Genomic DNA, 19,135 nt, shown 5'->3' with positions numbered 1-19,135 from the left:
AAATATGTTCATGAGTGTATATGCTCTCTCACTCTATGTGTAATTAATCCTTGGAGTAAAGCTGGTCCTTGGATCACCTCAAATACAGAAAATCAGAGAGTTAGATTACAGGAAACAATTAATTATGGTTCACTGGTGTTTAGAAAGAGAAACTGACACCCTGACATCCCTAGATAGCATTTGAGCCCTCTAAAGCAGCAAATCACAAAAAGTAACAAACTATGCTTTTGAAACATCAGATGACCTCAAGCTTGTTCGTTCTAGTGAAATGATACTAATCAGTCATAAAATGAATGGGACATAACCTTTTAAACATTCAAGAGGCAATTAATTTATAGTATCCGTTTACTATAACCAATTAAGCAGAAATATTTTCTTCACATGTCAGTGCAACTTCCAACAAATCAGGGAAGGAAACAAAGGAACAAACAACTTTGCCAAACTACTGCAGTTAATTCTCATGTTGGTGGTTTCATTGATAGTCAAGTCCCTTTTTTATAATGTCATGTACAGACCATCACTGAATTTTCCAGCCAACATACAAAGCGCTGATAGTAAATACCCATAAACTGGAAAGCAGCAGGCTTGGGCATTTGCAGCACTGAACCATCCAGAGAGCTGCCTCTGCTGGGTGAGGTCAGTACCACCTTTGGTTCTCACTTAATTGGAACATGCTAAACGAACAGCTCCTTTTTAGAAAGCCCTGCACCTAAAGTTCAGATCATAGAGAAACAGGACTTGAAGCAAAGCAGACTTGGATGCCATCTGCAGAATGGATGCCATCTCATTGCACCATTAATCCCTTTTCAAATCTTTTTTCTCTCCTACTCCTATGAGGACCTGCCACTCTGTTGTCGCTACCAATCCCTGCTTATAACCTGTCTCCCCCTCCGCATTAGCTCCTCTGCTGAGCCTCTTTTTGGGTTTTATTATTGTCTTTAGTCTATTTCAGAAAGTTTATGGCTAATTTGTAGAGCCTTCAACATCTCAGCATGGGACAACTTCACACCTGAAGTCTTATTAAAGCCATTTACACAAATCCCATAGACATGACAAGGACAAGAAACCTGTGCTGCTTCATCAACTCCTGTGGAAACTCTTTTGGATGGGTTTGTCTCTTAGTCTCTCTTTCCCTCTTTTCTTGGAGGGCTGTGGAAAAGGTTGTGAAGGCCAGAAAGCTGCAAGTCAGATTCACTAGATGATGTGAGAGTAATATAATGGAGTAAAAACAAAATGGACAATAATTTAGCATTTAAAAAAGGCTTTGGATGGGAATCAAGATACTTGGGTATAAACAAGTCCGAAGATTACAATTCACCTCCAAGAACAGTATGTAGAATGTACTATTTTAATAGCTTTGTCAGAGTTAAAGAGTCCTCTCTATTAAAGGAGAGGTTATTCTCAGTGTGTTCCCCGTGCACCCCAATCTTGCCCATTATTCAGGCTACACCAGCCCAAGTGGCAACATCGTGCCACACCGGAAGACAGCTTTAAGCATTGAACTCAGAGGTCTTTTCTAACCTTAATGATTCTATCACTTGTCTATGAAAGCAGTTTTAACAAGGTCTCAACAAGCAATGCAGAACGGGAATCAAGAGCATGGCAGAACTCATTACTCCTTCACGATGAGAAACTTCTCTAAACTTGTGGGCACAGCAAACTGAAAGCAAAGGTTTCAAGCCTGCCTGTATAGGTGTTTCACACTGAGAAGTTCCACTGAAAAGGTACAGAAAGAAAAATGCTGCTAATAGATACATTCCTGACCCCTCCACAATTTTCGACTCTAAGGCACCCCTGGAAAAACAGGTTCTGGTCTTGCAAAGGGCAGAAAAAGCGTCACTATTTCATGCAGTTTTGCAGTTATAGACTAAAACAAAACATTTCCTCTTTAATCCACAATGTCTGTAGTTCTTTTCGGTAATTCCTCCTTTTGTAATTCTCCTTCTGGAAGGAGAGGAAGGAGGAAGACCTCTATTTCTGCTGTCTCCAAGCAAGCTCCAGTCTTCAGTCCCAGATCATTATGGGCGTTACATGAGTGCATATTGTGGTCTCCTCAACAGAGCAGCAAGGCTTAGTGCCCACTTCCCTCCCCGAGGAAGAGAATGATGTACATCACTATGGCACTGACCGGAGATGGTGCTTTTAACTGAAGTAGGAACTGCCTGATTTGCATCTCTGATCAGGCCAACAAACAAAAACCAGCACTGAAACTCATCTGTAGAATGGGTCGTGAAAGGGTGACTCCAAGTGCCGGTTTCATAGTAACCACCAGGAGAAAAGTTTCCTCAGAGGAAAAAAATGGAGTTCAATCTGCCTCCTTTCTTTGGCTTCCCTTTTAAAGAATACAAATAAGCTTCCTGAAAAACAACAGGCCTTTTGATGAGGCAATAGCTTTCCTCCATGTTTTTGTTTGTTTGTTGAAAACACTTTGATTTCACAGGAAGCACTAACAAATGCAACTGGGGATCAACTTAGTAAAGAACCTTAAAAAGCAACAGGACACACATCTCCTGCTTCAGCCACTAAACTGGATTGTCTCACTGGCTCGAGCAAAACTGCTGAATTATTTCCCTAACAAAAGAAAGGCGCTTTTAGGTCCTATAATCTCATTTCAAGTCCTTTTACCCACTCCCTACTCTTTTTGGCCTTGAAATTGCAATCCTCTTTCAGGACTAATCTTGGGACTAATTGGTCCAGCACTCCAGTTTCTCTCACCATTTCTTTCCCCTCCCTGCTGCATTGTTCAGGTGCCGAAAAGGACGGCAGGCCAGGGTTCAGTGGACCTATAATGAGTTTGTTCCTACAGAGTAACTGTTAATAATTAGCAGGAAGTACTTTGTCTTTAAATTCCACAGCATGAGCAGCACGATTTCACAGAGCCAGAGAATTGCTTCACTGTTGCTCAAGAAGCTCCACAAGTTTTCGGGTGATGTTCAGGGTTGTGTGCCTGAACCGAGGCCCCTAGCCAGGCACAAAGAGTAGCACAGGCAGTGCCACCTCTCCAGAGCTCTGCAACGGCAGGGAGGAGGGAAACAAGGAGCACCCTGTGCACCCCACCTGTGGCAGCTGCCAAGGAACATGTCGACGTGATGGGACTGAGCTGGTGTGGTGAAAGGACAGTTTTTGCTTAATAAATATTCCATGATACAATTCCCTGAAGAATAAAGAGCAAAAAGGAGATTTAAGAAAGCCTGCTACTTTTCAGCTAATGACTGTATTTGCAGGTAGTGCTAAAAAAGGAACAATGACTTCTCTTACCAAGGGAATAGCAGTGTTGACCATTTCCCATTTTCTGACATTTTCTCAAGACTTGGAAGCAAAATCATTTTATCTCTATTTAGAAGCTTCAATCCAGGGAGTGCATTAAAACAAAACCATAAAAAACCTGTTTCCAATGGATGTTTACTTCCAACAAATCCAAGGTTAACCCTGAGCTTTGATTCAGGCAAAATAAGCAAAAAGCTTCATAAGTTTTTCAAGCTGGTAGGACTGCATCTCCAAGTGTGCACATTAACTTTTGACACTTAGATATTCCACAGTACCTGCTACTGTCCTGAAGCTGAAGGGCAACATAATAAACCCCATGTGAGATATACATTGCTTCCATCATGACTCCAAGGAGTACTCTGTAATGTAAACACAATTGTGACTACATCCACACTCTTATTCACTACTCTACACCTGTAGGCATCTGCAAGCACGTATGCTATGAAAAATACATTAGCATCAAAAAAGGAAAATTATACAACTTGCCTCACTCTCATGAAAGATCAACCCTTCTTGTGGAGCATCGGTAAGAGGCAAGTTGTCAGATGTCGAGACTCCTGCAGAAGCCAGCACGCAAGACACACAATATTCTCATTATATTGAGGAATCTACTGCTACTGTAAAGAGGCAACACCAAAGATATCTGTGTAAGAAGGTATGCTCAGCCAGCATCTCACTATCACTGGAGAAAAAAGCAGTCTGTTACTCCAAATACCTCCCAGAAATGGTGTGGGCACTCAACTGTCACACAGTAAGAACTTGTCATTTATCTCCAGTCACAGAAATTGATCACAAGTATGAACACAGAGCTGAAATTACTATTTTAGTTTGCTTGCACCATAGCTTGATATCAGGTGGTGTCTCAGTGGCTTTTGAGTTAAATGGGTAATAATTATGCTTAATTCTGTGCATATTACAGTCCTTTGGACACTAAATTCCCCCAGCATTCTAAAGCCATCCACATTGCAACATCTGACTGAGGGATTCATGTTACAGAACATCAGTTGGAAAAATTTAAATTCTCCATCTCTTGAAAATGCAGTTTACAAATGTGCTCAGGATCTATCACTTATTTCTGTTTGCCTTTGTGTCACAGATTTCAGACAAAGGACTCTCCTTAGGTCATCCAATTCAGCTTTCTGCCAACAGAAAACTCCTTCCTACAGCCAATTTTCTAGGATTTTATTGAGTCTGCTTTTCAGCCCTCTACCAGATGGATTTCAGACTATTTCCTTTAAGAGATTAATTCAGTCTAATAAGTTCATTATTTGCACCTGGTCAGTGACCAAGGAAAGATAAACCAGAGTCTGTGTACTGGCAAGTTTTCCATCCAAATGTCAAAGTCTGTTCACAAGAGCAATAGAACAGAAGGAGAGAGACATCCCCATGAAAATCGACCATCTCGTCCACAGAGTGATACTGTTAACTTGTTTATGGCATCAAAGCAACCTCCCTTTTCCACCAGTTTGAAAACTGGTAATTAGAAAGCAAGTGGAGGTCAGTTCATGCTGCCAGTCTCTTCTCCCCAGGCCAAAGTACCTTCACTGGTAGGAATGCTTTAAGACCTCACCCTTGACAAGTTCCAATACCTTAAAATGCCAAAGCCCCAGGATCACATTTACAGTGAAACGCTACAAGTGATTTCAGCAGCACAAGTAAGAGAACAGTTTGCTATTGCACAAGGGCAGCAAGACCATCTTAAAATGACTTTTCAATGGAAGAATAAAGAAACCACACCAAAATAACCCCAAACAAATCTCCAAATCTAAGTCCAACAGCAACCCTCTGCTGAGCAATCAGATGATACTGCTCTGAGGGTCCCCAGGCAGCTGTTTGAGAACTAGTCTGCCTGCCACTGTCACAGCCTATGGTCAAAGCTCAAGTATGCTTTTGTTGTCTTAGACTAGCCAAAGGGCAAATTCAGCGGTAAATCCCAAGAGCTTGTAAAAAGTTTCCTCTCAGTCTGGGGTGTGTGTGGGGTGTTTAACTGATCAGACAGCAACTGTTAGTGGGGTTTTCAACTGTAATGCCTGAGAGTGCCACCCACAAAGTACTGACCACTCTTCTCGGGGGCATCCCATTTCCAACACAGTGAATTAAGGATGGCAGATGGGTACAGAAATAGGCAAAAATTACCTTGTTGGGGTTTTTTTGTTTGGTTGGGTTTTTTTGGCATTGCTACTCAGCACAAACCCAACTTTTAAAGTTCTTGCTCCATACAACTACAAAATACAGAGCTCATCGATACAACTTGCCCCGTTTTCAAAGCAGAGTTTTTACAGTAATATCCCAAAGGGTGACAGAAAAAGACCAGCTCTAACACTTCCTGAAGAAATTTCCAGCCTCTTTTCCCCCCAAAATCTGAGCAAGTCTATTTCTGTATCTGAAGGTAAATAAAGGAGGCAAAACCAGAAAAATATACTTAATAACCAAAAGATCTACATCACTTTAGCAATAGCCGACTGTGGCTCTTAAACTATCACAGAAAAGATTTGTTTGCATAAAGCCTTCCTTATACATTATATTATACTTGCAAACTGCAAAATAAAAGCTGGCTACTCCAGAAGCTTTGTTTGTTATTAATTCCCTTAAGTTTGGAAAATTATTTCATTCTAATTAATTGTTTTATTTATTTTTTTAATCTCATGAGAGAAATGGTCTTCTTATCTTTCATATGCAAAACAGCTAAAGAGAGAACAATCTTTTATACAGAGAAGGAACTCCAATTAATAGAGATCTTAAATACTTCGGAAGCTGTTATGAATTTTGCCATTGATCAGACAGCTGCTTGGGAAAAAAAAAGACTTTTCAGGAAAGTTACATAATTAAAAGTAACCCAATTCTTCCTTGTTTGTATTTTTTCTCCATCTGCTTATCCAGATTAAATATAAAAATTAATGAAACCCAAATGATGCCCAGTTTGCTAAATTTACATCTCTCTTTCATATACTTTTACTGGATCCTGCATCATGTACCACCATCAGTTATGAATTCCCAATGCTCCATGAGCATTTTAAAACATTGTTACATTTTTAATAACTCAACCTTCAGTATCTACATTACTGTGCAATTAAATTTTCTGAATTCTATGTAATTTTTTTCTTTAAAAACACAACCCCTACTACACAAGACTAAACTCTTCTAAATGCTTAAGTGAAAGTGTCAAAATTAGAGCCTGTTCTGAGCATCTTAGTTTTTCAAACTAACCTTAGGAAGTTCTCCATCAAGCCTGTAACCACTGTTTGAATCAAATTTCTTTTGGTAGGATATATAATGAGTTTATGATAAAAACAGTTACAGAAAAAAACCAGCAGTGAGAGGCACAGAGCTCTGCAATATTTATATCACCCAGACAGACAACATAGAGAATCCATCAGCGAGGTTAAAAACTGCAGCACAGAGAACAACTGGCAACAGCAGTCAGGTATAAAGGGCCATAAAAAACAAATGCAAAAACCCACCAGCTGTATAAGTTGGACACTGACTACTAACTTAAAAAAGGCAGAATAATAAACTACAGTTACTTCACTTTAACAAATAAAGTCCATGTAGTCCTGATTCTAATACCAAAAATATGTCATACAAGCTAATGAAAAGAAAATTGAACAAGTGCATGCATGCTGCAGTAAGCCAAGAAAGAAATACATTTACAATTGTATTAGCAAGACTCACTGGCTGTGCAATCTTGGATGTTTTAAGAGCAGAGCAATAAAAAATTACCATACATAACCGAAGCGTACACATGAGCCGACAGAGCGAGCAAGTCCTGGCAATTAACAGGAGTGGATCGCCAAGAAAGCAGAAATGAGTCAGGATGAAAAGAAAGATCTTTTATAAAACTGATCCACACTCACATCTGAGCTGGCCAGTCTCTTCAGTTGTTCCCCTTTCACAAAAGAATACAGGATCTTAAATCACAGAGGTAGAAACCATGATCCCTTGTAAACAGATACACTGGTATATATGACAACCCAACCAACTTTACCCTGCACAGAAAGCTGGGCTGCACCCTACCCATGCTCCTCTTCTAGTATCTCCAAATTACTCACCAACAAAATTAACTTCAATAATGTGTTTGCTAGTCAAACTGCTTACACAAACCCACTTCAGACTAGTTGTCTCAAGCAATTCTCCTATCACTATTCTCTCAATATTTGCTCTTTTGTAATGAAAATAGGTCAACTGCTCTAAAATGGTACATTTTGTTTCTAAGTGCCAGAGAGAGCAGCTTCCCTGGTGGCCAGGCTGCCTTTTGACATAAAAAGTACACTGCAGTAGGTGCACATACCTGTGCACTGAAATCCCAAGAGGTTTGCACATTTATCACTAAAACCACACACGGACATAGGGAAAAAGCGCCTCAGATGCAAAATGGGGAATCTTATCCAAAGCATAACAACATGAAAACAACCAACTGGATGAAACCCACAGCCTGTTCAGTCCAGGGTTTCCATGACCTAGTGCCAGAGACGAATGCTTCACAGGAAGTGGAAGAGCAACATTAAAAAAATCTGTGCTTGCTACTACAGCCCATGTGGACTTGAACTATTGGAGAGATTGATTTAAACCTAAAAGTCCCACTAGGATTAGTATCCTCTTCCAGGTGTATTTATGTTAGGTGTGGACACAGTTGAACAAAATTCCACCTTTTGGGGGACTACTGCTTACCTGTTAGCCTCAGCAAACGCTGCATTTTACAAACAGTTTCACAATTCAGAAACAGAACAAATGCCATCAGTGAGAACCCCATGCATACATACAGCGCTCAGGGCCAACTGGAATGGAAAGAAAGACACCAAGAGTTTCTTGAAATCTATGTAAAACACAGGCCCCAAATTCTCATTTATCTTTAGCTGTACCAAAACTGCTTGACAGATTTTCTTTAAAAAACTGATGGGCTCCCAAAATAAGGTCAAAACTTCTGTAAAAATATACAATCCAGATAATCAAATATAACCTTTAGTTTCATCGGGGCTTTACTGGAAAAAAAACAAAACAAAACAAAACAAAACAAAACAAAACAAAAAAAACAAACAAACAAACAAAAAAAACCCAACCCACACAAGAAATGCAAATGCTGAGCACTTCTGTTTCAAAACAATCATTTTATCAAGCCACTGTAACACTGGACACACTGGACAGGCAATGAGACATAGGTCTCACCACTCGCCTTTTTACCTGGGGATATACAAGTGAACATGTGAGAAAACAGTCTGTGTTCCCAGCCATAGAGGACTGTGTGGAGGATGGAAATTTCTCTACTAAGGACAGTCCAGCTCTTCCAAAAATCAGTTTTTATATAAGTAGTTTATTCTGATGAAACAACCAGTTTGATTTTTCCAAGTCAAAAATTCCAAACACAAATGTAAAAAAGTTTTAGTATTAAAAAAGATTCTACCTGTTTTGTTGTGGAAACACCTATGAAATGCAACTTCACTTTTCTTTTAACTATATGTATAAAAAAATTGGAAACACTACTGGGGAAAGCCCAGCTCAGTATGCGCCCCCCAGTCATAGGCGCCCCCTATGACAGGAAGATAAGGATATAAGAGGATTTTGTTCAGGTCAAAGACGAGCTGGTCAGTCTGCAAGGTCTGAAGGTCAGTCTACCTTCCCAAGAAGTTCAAGGTCTTCCAACTCTCTGCTTGCTGATCCAGAGCCCAGGCTGAAAGTCCACCATCCAGCTCAGTTTTGCAATTCTGACGGGTAATGCAAGACCAGAAGAGAAGAGGAACTGATTCTCACTAGTCATGCTCATCTCTAAGGATATTTCTCTATGGACAATCAGCATTTTTATAGTTTATCTGTCACCTTCTGTTATGATCTGGGGAGAAGATGGGTCACCTGTAGTCAGTTCCTCCAACTCTTGGACTCAGGTGGACTGTCACAAGACAATGAGGAGCTGCCAAGCAGGTCTGCTTCCCTTAGCCAAAGCCTCTGAACCTATGGCAGAACTGATATTCTCAGTAGGATATTCCATATGGAACAAATTGGTTACATAAATACTGGGAGTTCTGCATAAAGTGCAACAGCTGCCTGTGTTAAAACATGCTCTCTATTCCCTAATATATATTCAAATGCTAGGTGAGAAGATGGAAGGTCCATGTGGGTTTTTGTTTAAGACAGAGCTATAATTCTTGGTAATAGTCAATACATTTTACTGTTGTTTAAACAAATATTAAATAAACAATGAAGAGTTAAACTGTAAAATGTCTTAAAATAACAACATTTACAGAAAAGCCAACCCTTATCTACCTTTGAAAGATTCTCAATTTATCAAAATAATTTTGACTCACAGAATGTTTATTACTATTAATATGACACTAGAAACTCCTCTATGAATGTCAGTCTTACAATAGAACTAAAAATAAGGTGACCTTCCCTGTCAATCTTTCTTTATACAGGCACTAAGGCAAAAAAAAGTCCAATAGATAATAGAGAAGTGAATAAAATCTGAAAGACAAAAAAGAGAGTAATTAAAACTAAATTAAAAAATTTAACTTGAGTTCAGGAAATAAAAAAATCTTTTTCTTAATCCAACAGCAGTAAGATGTGACATACTATGATACTATTTGCAGCTTCCCAAGCTTCATGAGTTTGTTTTCAAACTCAGAAGTCAAATGACTTCCACTACGGTAATATTATATGATTAGCAAACACGACGTTCATGAAAGCCACTGTTCATCACACAAACCCTCTTTCCTGAGCCTTAATTTTCAACTACTGAAACTTCAGTGAACTGTTGTTGAACACTGCACAGGCTTCCCCACCCACACAACTGCTGCAGTTGCTACAGTGATGCAATGGTTATTAATGGGACGATGCACTCACACTGCCAAGTAGCCAAAGGAGAGGTGTCCCCCAGGCTCTCTTTTTGCTACACCGTACGGCTCAGGCATTGCACAACCCGTGCTCTCAACGCACAGCACACACTCTGGGGACAGAAAAGAGGGATGAAGAGCTGCAGAAGCACAGCACCCATGTGCTTCAAGTTTCTGATGTCAGCAACTAAGTCAATGAAGTCACTCAACAATTTTCATAGGGGAATACCCAGGGCTAGAGAAGGTTTCACAAAGCAACAAAAATTTCAAAACACATCCCTAGACGTTCCTTTTCCCATGGACTGAGTGGAAATATCTATGGTACCATTCCAAGTTATCTTTGGAATAAGGCTATATTTATCTACAGAAGGCACAGAGGAGGGGAAAAAGAGCCTAAGAAGCCAAGTAACTGGAAAGACTGTTCAACAAATGGAACTATGAAAAATAACAACATAAAGCAAAGTCCTGGTGTTTGCCTGGCATCTAGAGAAACATGAAAGGCTAAGAATGCTGCTTTAAAGTACTTTATCAAAAGTCTACAAACGTGCAGACAAAACAAAAACTCTACCAAATCTTCATGTATTTGGCAAATGGGAAACAAGACATTTCTTCTATTTGGTGGGTATGAAGGAGAAAGAATTAAAAACATCTCAGCTGAGAAGGCTCAGGAGCATTTAACTAATTTTGAGAGGAATGAAGATGTGATTAGAGGGTTATTAGTATTTCCACCAGCCATTCCTGCTGAGCACAAGGATGCTGCAGAAAGGATGCATGAAACTGCTGTGTGAAAGACATGATAGACTCGGACTTTCTGCTCTTCTTTTTCTTTCCAGGATCTGTTGCCACCTTTCCCAACTTATCTTTGTCCCCTACACCTCTCTCATACTATAAGATACTAAAAAAAGATGCCTTTTAAAAGGTAAGATGATCTGTTTTGTTTTCTGAAACTATGCTCAATGGGATACTTCCTGTATCACAGGAGAGCTGAAAAGCGTATGTTAGAAACCAAGTCCCACATTGGCAAATCCTCAAATATACATGCACTTATCAGTGCGTTCACTCAAGCAAAAGTTCTCTTTTCCTTTGCTATTCATACCTGGCACCAAATTGAACCAATATTCTCTAACTTGCCAGAAACAGAAATAAAGCTGCATAATTCCCAAGTATAGATGCTCTTCAAATCAAGACATGTGACGGTGGCAGAGGGCACACTCTGGAAGAACTTGTTTTCTCTGAGACCTCTGAACTACAAAAATATCAAAACAAAAATTCCCCAAAGACTCCACCTTAACACCACACCAAGAGAAGAAGACTAATTCTGACTCTGCCCAGGAAGTAAAATATCTAGGTCAATCTTGATAAAGTGATTGTAACATGCACACGAATTACTAGTAGACTGCTCTATGGTCAGCTTCATTTCCTATTGAAAGCAAAAACAGTAACACAGAATTAAATCTGTGTTTCCAGACTGCAAAGGACAACCAATTCCTTTTTTAAGTTCCTTCTTGCAGTGAGACACCCTCCAGAGTCTGTCAGCAAATAGGTAAAGTTTATTTCACCAGCTTCACTAAAGGGCCACAGAAGATAATTTCTGATCTCAACTTAAAAAATGTACAGAAAGGAAGAATGTTTATAATTTGCCCAATATGATAACCTACAACTATTGACTTTGATGCAGGTTTAGCTTCAATAAACAACTGTGAAAGGTCGACGCTTGAGACAGTAAAACCAAAACCTGCAAATATTTGAAGCAGTTGTTCCAGCAACAGCAGTTTCCTCAGCAGCCAAGAGCTGCCCTCGGCGGGGAACACGTGTCTGTTTCACATCCCTGTAACATCTTCAGCATTCCCCAACCTGAGGGGTCTGTATGCAAACCTAATCCCGACAGCACGTGGCAGTGACTGCCGGAGGTTTTGCTGCAGCAGTGTGCAGGGGGCATGGGGGACCCGGGGGTGGGGGTGCAGCACAGCCCTGCGCACAGGCACTGCCTCGGAGCTCCTGCCACAGGACTGCCCCTCACCCTCCTCACTGCACGTGGGAGGGCTCTGATTGCTGAGATGGGAGCAGAAAGCCAGGACTGAGAGTGCTAAGGTCATGTGTCTTCAGTCTCAAAATAGGCAAAATGCCCAGCCCACCTTTTCTGCCATTTACCACAGGGCTCACAGTGATGGTCATCACTTTCTCACAGTGATTTGTGAATCTTGAATTTTCAGGAATGCAGCTTTAGCCACCAAGTTTCATGAATTTTTCATTGTGTCTCTATGAATAAATCTCAAAATCCTAACCCTAATCATAAAGTCCACTTTTCTTAATCTCTATCTCCAGAAAAAGAATATTTTTGTCAGAAAGAGGTATCAAAAGACAAGACACTGGAGAACTGAAGAATGTTGAAGAGCTCATGGCATTTTTTTGGAACCCAGCAGCAGCAAAAATAAATAGTGATAAGAGACACTAAATTTGATAAAACAGAAGCCACTTCAAATGTTTCAAATTCCAGGCTAGCAGTGTTTCCTAAGACATGCAGTCACTCACATACCTGCAGGCTCTTTGTGATCCACTGGCCCACCCTGTACATACACTTCAACAGGGGAAGGGGAATGGAAAACCATATGATGAAGCCATGCACTTTTAAATGAAATATTGTTCTGGGAAGTGAGTACACAAGCAGCAGAGGTGGTTTTCTGCTGACTCCCTGTGGGGCCTGTTTCCCCCCCCTCGCCAAGGCTGGTCAGGAGCCCAGCAGTGCAGCAGGATGGCTCCGCAGCATCCACTCTACCAACCACCAGCAGGTGCCACTACATCAACTGTCCTCCAACAACCAAAACCATGCTGCAGGTGAGTTCTTGCTAAATGTTTTCCCACCAGTTCCAGCAATGCAGGGCTTAAGCCCTCTCTACAGAGGGCAGCCCAGCTGAAATGCAGTGATGCACGCCAGAGAAGGTATTTTTCTGACAGAAGTGCTCTGATGTGCACAGGTGGACTTCATGTCCAAAGATAAACACAAATCTAGTTCAGGACTATCTGGAGTCTCAATCCTTCCTGAAGCAGAACCAAGCTCACCTAAGGAGTTGTTCCAATGGGAAGGAGCAAACTAATGAGGAACTCAGTGAAGACTTTATGAACAGGCAGGCTGGGGCAGCACACAAAAGAAACTCCTCTTCAGTTTCTATCTTGGGCATGTTGGCAATTGCATCAGTTATAGAGCAGATGTGTCAACATTTGCCACTGCTCTAACAAATTACAATTAACAAAAAACACTGGAAAAAATTAAAAGCCGTGAAATGATTACCCACAAGTCTATAAAGGCATCTAGCCAATACTCCTGTGTGGTCACCCTAATCTTAAAATATTTTTTATCACTTTGTGAAACTAATAATTTATTTTATATTATGTTTTGATTTTCTGATTTTGATTTTCTGATACTTTTCAGCAGCAGGAGGAGAAATAGAATTGAGAAATAGCCCCATGTAATACAGCCAGAGAAAAATCCATTCCAAGATCCCCTCTAAGTGCTACTGGAAAAGAAAATCCCACCCACGCTTCAGTTACAGTCAGAAAACTGGAAATAAAACATATAGATGAAATATCAGGGCACTGACTTGTATATTTACTTAGCCAAGTTTGTGTCTACAAATATATTTCAAGGTTGCTATTGCCAACACAATTGTAAATATTCAAAAAGAAACACATTAGACTAAAGTACTATTTTTGCACACCAAGGAAAAAGGGTTTTTTTAATAACCATGTGTATCACTGTAAGTTCCCTCTTGAAATTTATCATAAATTGTGCTTCATGACGTACACTTTAATTAGAAGAGCCAAATAAAAATTCAAGGGGTTTTCTTTGGTTTTTGGCATGAGTGTTGTTTTCAAAGAATAAGCATCCAAACCATTTAAAAATAAATAATTAAATTTGCTATATTCTTTTCTTCCAGTTTACAGATAATCTTTGCCTTAAGTTACAGTAGCAACTTACACAACTGAAGTTCCTTCTTATGTACAAACATAGCAAGGTTGTCTTTTTCCCAGAAACTATGATCTTCTATACATGGAACTCAATGTAACCCAAATATCCTGGTTTGAGTCATGTTTTATCTCAAATGATACTGGTATAAACAGCCATCCAAATGTGTGTGTTCACATCATAAAACTCTTTTCATAAAAGGTCCACCCTTTTATGCTTATGCAGGAAGCTAAATTATCTGATGTAATTAACTCTGTTCAGAAAGGGAGAATTTGTGTGTTTGGTGATCATTTGCCTGGGATATTTTTATAATGCTTTCCTCCACACTGTGCTCAATTCAACCCTAAGCTGCTTACACAGATACTAAACAGAACATGTGATTCATTTGTGCATCTTTATTCTTTTAAAACATCTGATAAAGACAAGCAATAGGTCATTTTGCCCCCCTGGAATCGCAACAACTGACCCTTATAAATCTTGTAATTCCTCCAATTAATCCCATTCCCAGAGGTAGGAGTAATACTGGCAAATTATCTGGTTGCAGATATATTTCATTAATATCAGGTGACAGTTTCTCTTAGTTGTGGGCTTCCGTTATGTAAGATGGATGGACAGCAAAACCCCTGCCATCCAAGGATTTTTTCTATATGTATTGTCCTCACCATCAGAAACATTTCCCTTGGAATTCGTTACTATGACAATTTATTGCTCTGGAGATGTGACTATGGTGGACTGGATTTACATTTTCTACCCTTACTGAAGTCTTTGTACATATGCGAGAGCAATCACACATCGGATTACTGGGGTTTTTTATCAAATGCACACGAAATGTTCAACTCCTTGTGAATATATTGGAAATATATTTAAAAAAAACACAATTAATTCAAAATTCAGTGATAGTCTAGACTAGCTTCATGTTGATGTTTCACCAGACATTACTACAAGAATGAATAAAGAAATATTTTAGAATACTATGTGAAGATTGAGCTTTATGTAACAGTGGAAATGCTGAAAAATAGTCAACTAAAAGTAACAGCAAGACCCTAGTTTCTTCATACAAAACCCCTCCTCCTTTGGGTCTGTGTTTGCAAGGTATTTACTCCTCCAGTAAATACCATGCAAGCTCTTTGTTTTATGATGCAGTCATTACAAGGAAGACTCCAAACCACTTGGCAGCATAAGCAGCATAGCAGTAGCTCTGACATTCCATGGTTTCCAAGGAGAGGAAGTTTCCCTTTCAGTTTTGGGACTCACTTGTGGGTGTTTTGCTAGCCCACTCCTTCTCCCTTGCTCAAAAGACAGCTTTTGCCATTTGGCTACCTACAAATGGGCATTGGTGAAAGTAGGCAGTGTTTATAAATGCTTTCTTAAATTCCAGGTTGTCCATCACCTGCCAGTACACACACCTCTACCACTCATGAAAGCAGGCCATGAAGTTCTGGACACCCACTCCATTGGAAGAGGGCAGCATGAGTTTTATCTAAGGTCTGCAACTCAGCAGGCATTCTTTGCCCCACACAACAAAGACAAAGCGGCAGCAGGCACAAGGCTGTGCAGGATGAGGATGGCAGAGCAGCAGGCACAAGGCTATGCAGGACACAGTGCAGCTGCAGCACTGTGGGCTCCCTGACACCCAGCCAGAGTGTCTCTAAGGGCTCATCCCTGCAAGCATTGCTCACAGCAGCATTGATGCATTGCTTCCTTCAGCCTAACCTGAAAAAGCTCTTGCCAGCAACATCTGCCAGTAGACTGCACAGTGGTTCTGGCAAATCCAGCCCATTGAGTCAACAGTCGCTTCAGCTATAAAAAAAATGGGAGATCCTCTGGCTTTCACCTGCATGTGTTTGCTGGATTTTTTTGTTTGTGGGGATTAAAAGAGATCAAAATCCCCCCATTTCTATGTCAGATGTGCATTACGCTTCTACTTAATACAGCAATCTCTCAATAAATCTGTATGAGCATAATTAAAATACTCTTAAAAAGGTAGCATTAATGATAAAGCGAGGCTCAGGGAACATGCTTTGTTCAAATGCACAAATTACGATTTTAATCCACTATTTAAATTATTTATCTGTCTTTCTGCAGAGCACAGCAGTAGGGGTACTTCCACAGGTGGTGCTAGGGACGGTGTTTCCCCAGTGGCCCATGGGCCACACAGGACAGCTGGGCCGCCGCCTCGGGACACCCCAGCGCCGTCACCCCCCGGTTTCAGCCCAGGGGAACCCCCGACGAGGCGGGGGATCCCCGCGACACAGCAGCCGGCCCCGGGCCGCCATTGCCAGCGCCGTGCCGGGATTACCGTTACCGCGGCAACCGCGGCCGGCCCCGCGGCCTCGTGACGCCACAGCGCCGGCCCGGCGCGCGCGTTGCCGGGGAGACGCTCCGTCGCCACGGCGACCATCACGCCGCCCTGCCCGGCCGCTGCCCTCAACCATAGCGCGGAAAAAATAATTAAAACAAACAGGCAAAAAAACCCCACAACTCGGACGCCACGAGAGTCGTCTGTGTCGCCGCTCAGTCCCGGCGCTGCTGCGGGCCCTGCTGCGGCTGGCCCCGACACCGTCCCGTCCCTATCCTGAGGGGTGCAGGGCAACACGGGCCACGAGCAGCATTCCTGTCCCAGCCGTGACACGCTGCCAACGCTTGGAAAAAGTGAAGCAAAGAATTTCCGTATTAGCAGCGAGGAAAAAGCAGTTCTGCCAAAGCCCAGTGCCTGCCTTCTCACTTGGCGGATGGCAGCCGTAGATTCTCTCTCTTTGCAAACATTTGCCCTAAGTGAAAGCCAGATCAAAAAATGCAAAACAAGTGGAAAAAACCCACCCCGTATCTGTTTCACTGAAGCAAGGCAGCCAATCCGGGCTGATCCCAAGAGCCAGCACTGGCGCCCGTCACATCACAGAAGGGCTGGTCGTGCCATCTGGGTACAGGGCTCACCTGGACACCTCCCGCCTGCACAAGCAACACCAGCCGCGCACTTCCCCTGGGAGAAAAGAACGAGCCCATCTCTTCTGAGTGAGGGTACTGCGTTTTCATAAAAGGGACAAGTAGCCACTTCAATGCTCTCTGTTTGCTTACATGCACTTTAATTTCAGGTATTCTTTGCCAAGTGGCTCTGTGGCTCAGGTAGGAACACTGCAGGCTCTGCCGGGGGATCTTGCTGATGCCAGGCAGGGGCAGGGCAAGTAAGTTGTCCTGGACACAAGGCCATGCTGCTGCCAGCGCTCCTGGGCTTTCTTCACTAACGCAGTTCCAAACTGCATCACTTAATTACATTAATGTAGATTCACACACAACACAGCATGAAAACATTTAGAGTTACAAAATGCATCTAGTTCTTACCTTTGATATGCCTGAGGAGATGTGGGAGGTGTATTGAACACATGCGAATATGGGTGATAGGGTGTCTTTTTCAAAGCCTGAATAAGATTTTGTCTATATTCTGGGTCTATACACCACAAGGACCCCTTTCCAATACTCTGCAAAGAAAAAAGAATTAAAAAAAAAATCAAATATTTGATCTAATGGCACAGCCTTATTTATTTAGCAGTATTTGTCAGTAAAAGCAGTGGGTTTGGGTTTTTTGTCTGACAGAAGTGAACATAGTTTGCTTGCCAGAGATTATAGCTCCATTAATAATGTATTGCAACCGTTTGATTTAAATCACACTTCTGAGGGGGGAAAAAAAAAAGAATGAATGTTTGGTTGCTCTTTCCCCCCCTCTCTCTCATTACTACTGAATATGATTTATTAATAGCTGTCAACTTCCCCATCACCCCATATTGGAAAAATAAGAAGCTACAGTTTAACTGTTATGTGGAAATTTTGAAGAAAAGTATCTTCTTTTTGGAAGTGATTTTCTTTTCCTGTTATACTAACAAGAAACAAGGCTAAAAAGGAGGGAGTTAAACACCCCAGCAACAGTTTTAAAAATAAAAGGACTTAATCCTTCAACCCACATGACATCAATGCCATTATACTACAAGAGGAAACTAATCATCTTTTCTCCCCTGAGGGGAAAAAAATACCCCAAAACCCAACCCAAACCAACCAACCAACCAAGAAAAAAAAAAGCCCATAACCGTTTAAGGGTGTTCTGAAATTGTGATTGGCTAAAACAACATTTACTGTAGTTACCCTTTCTGAACACATAGAGCAACACAAGTGGTCAATCTGTAAGGCAAAGACCACACTAAAATTCAGTATTTATTCTGCAGTTATAAGCAGTGAAATTTCAGTTCTTGTCTCAATCCCATCAGAGGTCAGGCTGAGAGGATATTTTGAATTGTTTCGTGTCAATTCTCAAACACGTACAGAATGATAGCTCAGGAGGAGTCTTGGTCTGTTTGAGTATAATAAAAAGACCCACCAATCCTAATTGTTGACTGCACTCCACTGGCAGCTTTCAAGGCATTATGATAAGATTTTCTAGTAAATGATGAGGTTTTCTGGGACAGGTGGGGAAAGCTGTGCTACCTCCTCTCGCCACTTTTCAATCCAGGATCATCCCTTTCCTCAGCTCCAACTTCTGTCAATGGAACAAGGCTCTCAGTTCACATGTTAAAGAACAAACAAACACAGACACACACAAAATCACACCAGAAGTGGGATATAACTTTCTTAAGCCATAAGGAAGACCAGAAACAGACACTTGTTCCTTTCAAAAACTTACCATCTTTGCCCTACCACCTCCTAAGTGCTTCTCTGCTTCACCAATAGCCTTAGGACAATAGCTTACAGACCTCCTTCCAAGCTCACAAAGATAGCAAATCTGCAATAAATTTTCCCCAAAAACAAATAAATTGAAAAGAAAATTCTTCCCCAATGTCACTGGATGGCTATGTGGGTGCACCTAGCAAGTTCATAGCACCATGTGAAACTTGCCTCGAAAGAAAAGTAGAGGGGCTGGCACTACCCACAGGAGCTGTAACAGCTTTCTGTCAGAAACAAGCACAGCTGCTGCAGGGGATGAAGAAACCATCCTCTGCATGCTGCTCTGGGGGAGCAGGAACATGGGGCCAAGCCTCTTCAGGACAACGCAGAGTTTAGGCTCATCTCCTGCGTTACTTCCCCGGTGTGCCCTACC

The 19,135-nt window shown here is 41.3% G+C and overlaps 1 protein-coding gene across 6 annotated transcripts in view; it reads right to left on the bottom strand.

Annotated features, from left to right (window-relative positions):
• The window catches only part of FOXN3 (forkhead box N3), a 133,292-nt gene that overhangs the window by 83,966 nt on the left and 30,191 nt on the right, over positions 1 to 19,135 (bottom strand). For all 6 annotated transcript variants that reach the window (XM_027899147.1, XM_027899149.1, XM_027899151.1 and 3 more), the window contains exon 3: positions 17,392 to 17,528. In XM_027899147.1, coding sequence (XP_027754948.1) covers positions 17,392 to 17,528 — 137 coding nt within the window. The remainder of the gene's footprint in view (positions 1 to 17,391; positions 17,529 to 19,135) is intronic.

Source organism: Empidonax traillii, unplaced genomic scaffold (genome assembly GCF_003031625.1).
Source record: "Empidonax traillii isolate 1590-97213 ecotype Southwest subspecies unplaced genomic scaffold, ASM303162v1 scaffold646:size549819, whole genome shotgun sequence".
NCBI lineage: Eukaryota > Metazoa > Chordata > Aves > Passeriformes > Tyrannidae > Empidonax > Empidonax traillii.
This window is presented reverse-complemented; position numbering and strand designations above follow the sequence as displayed.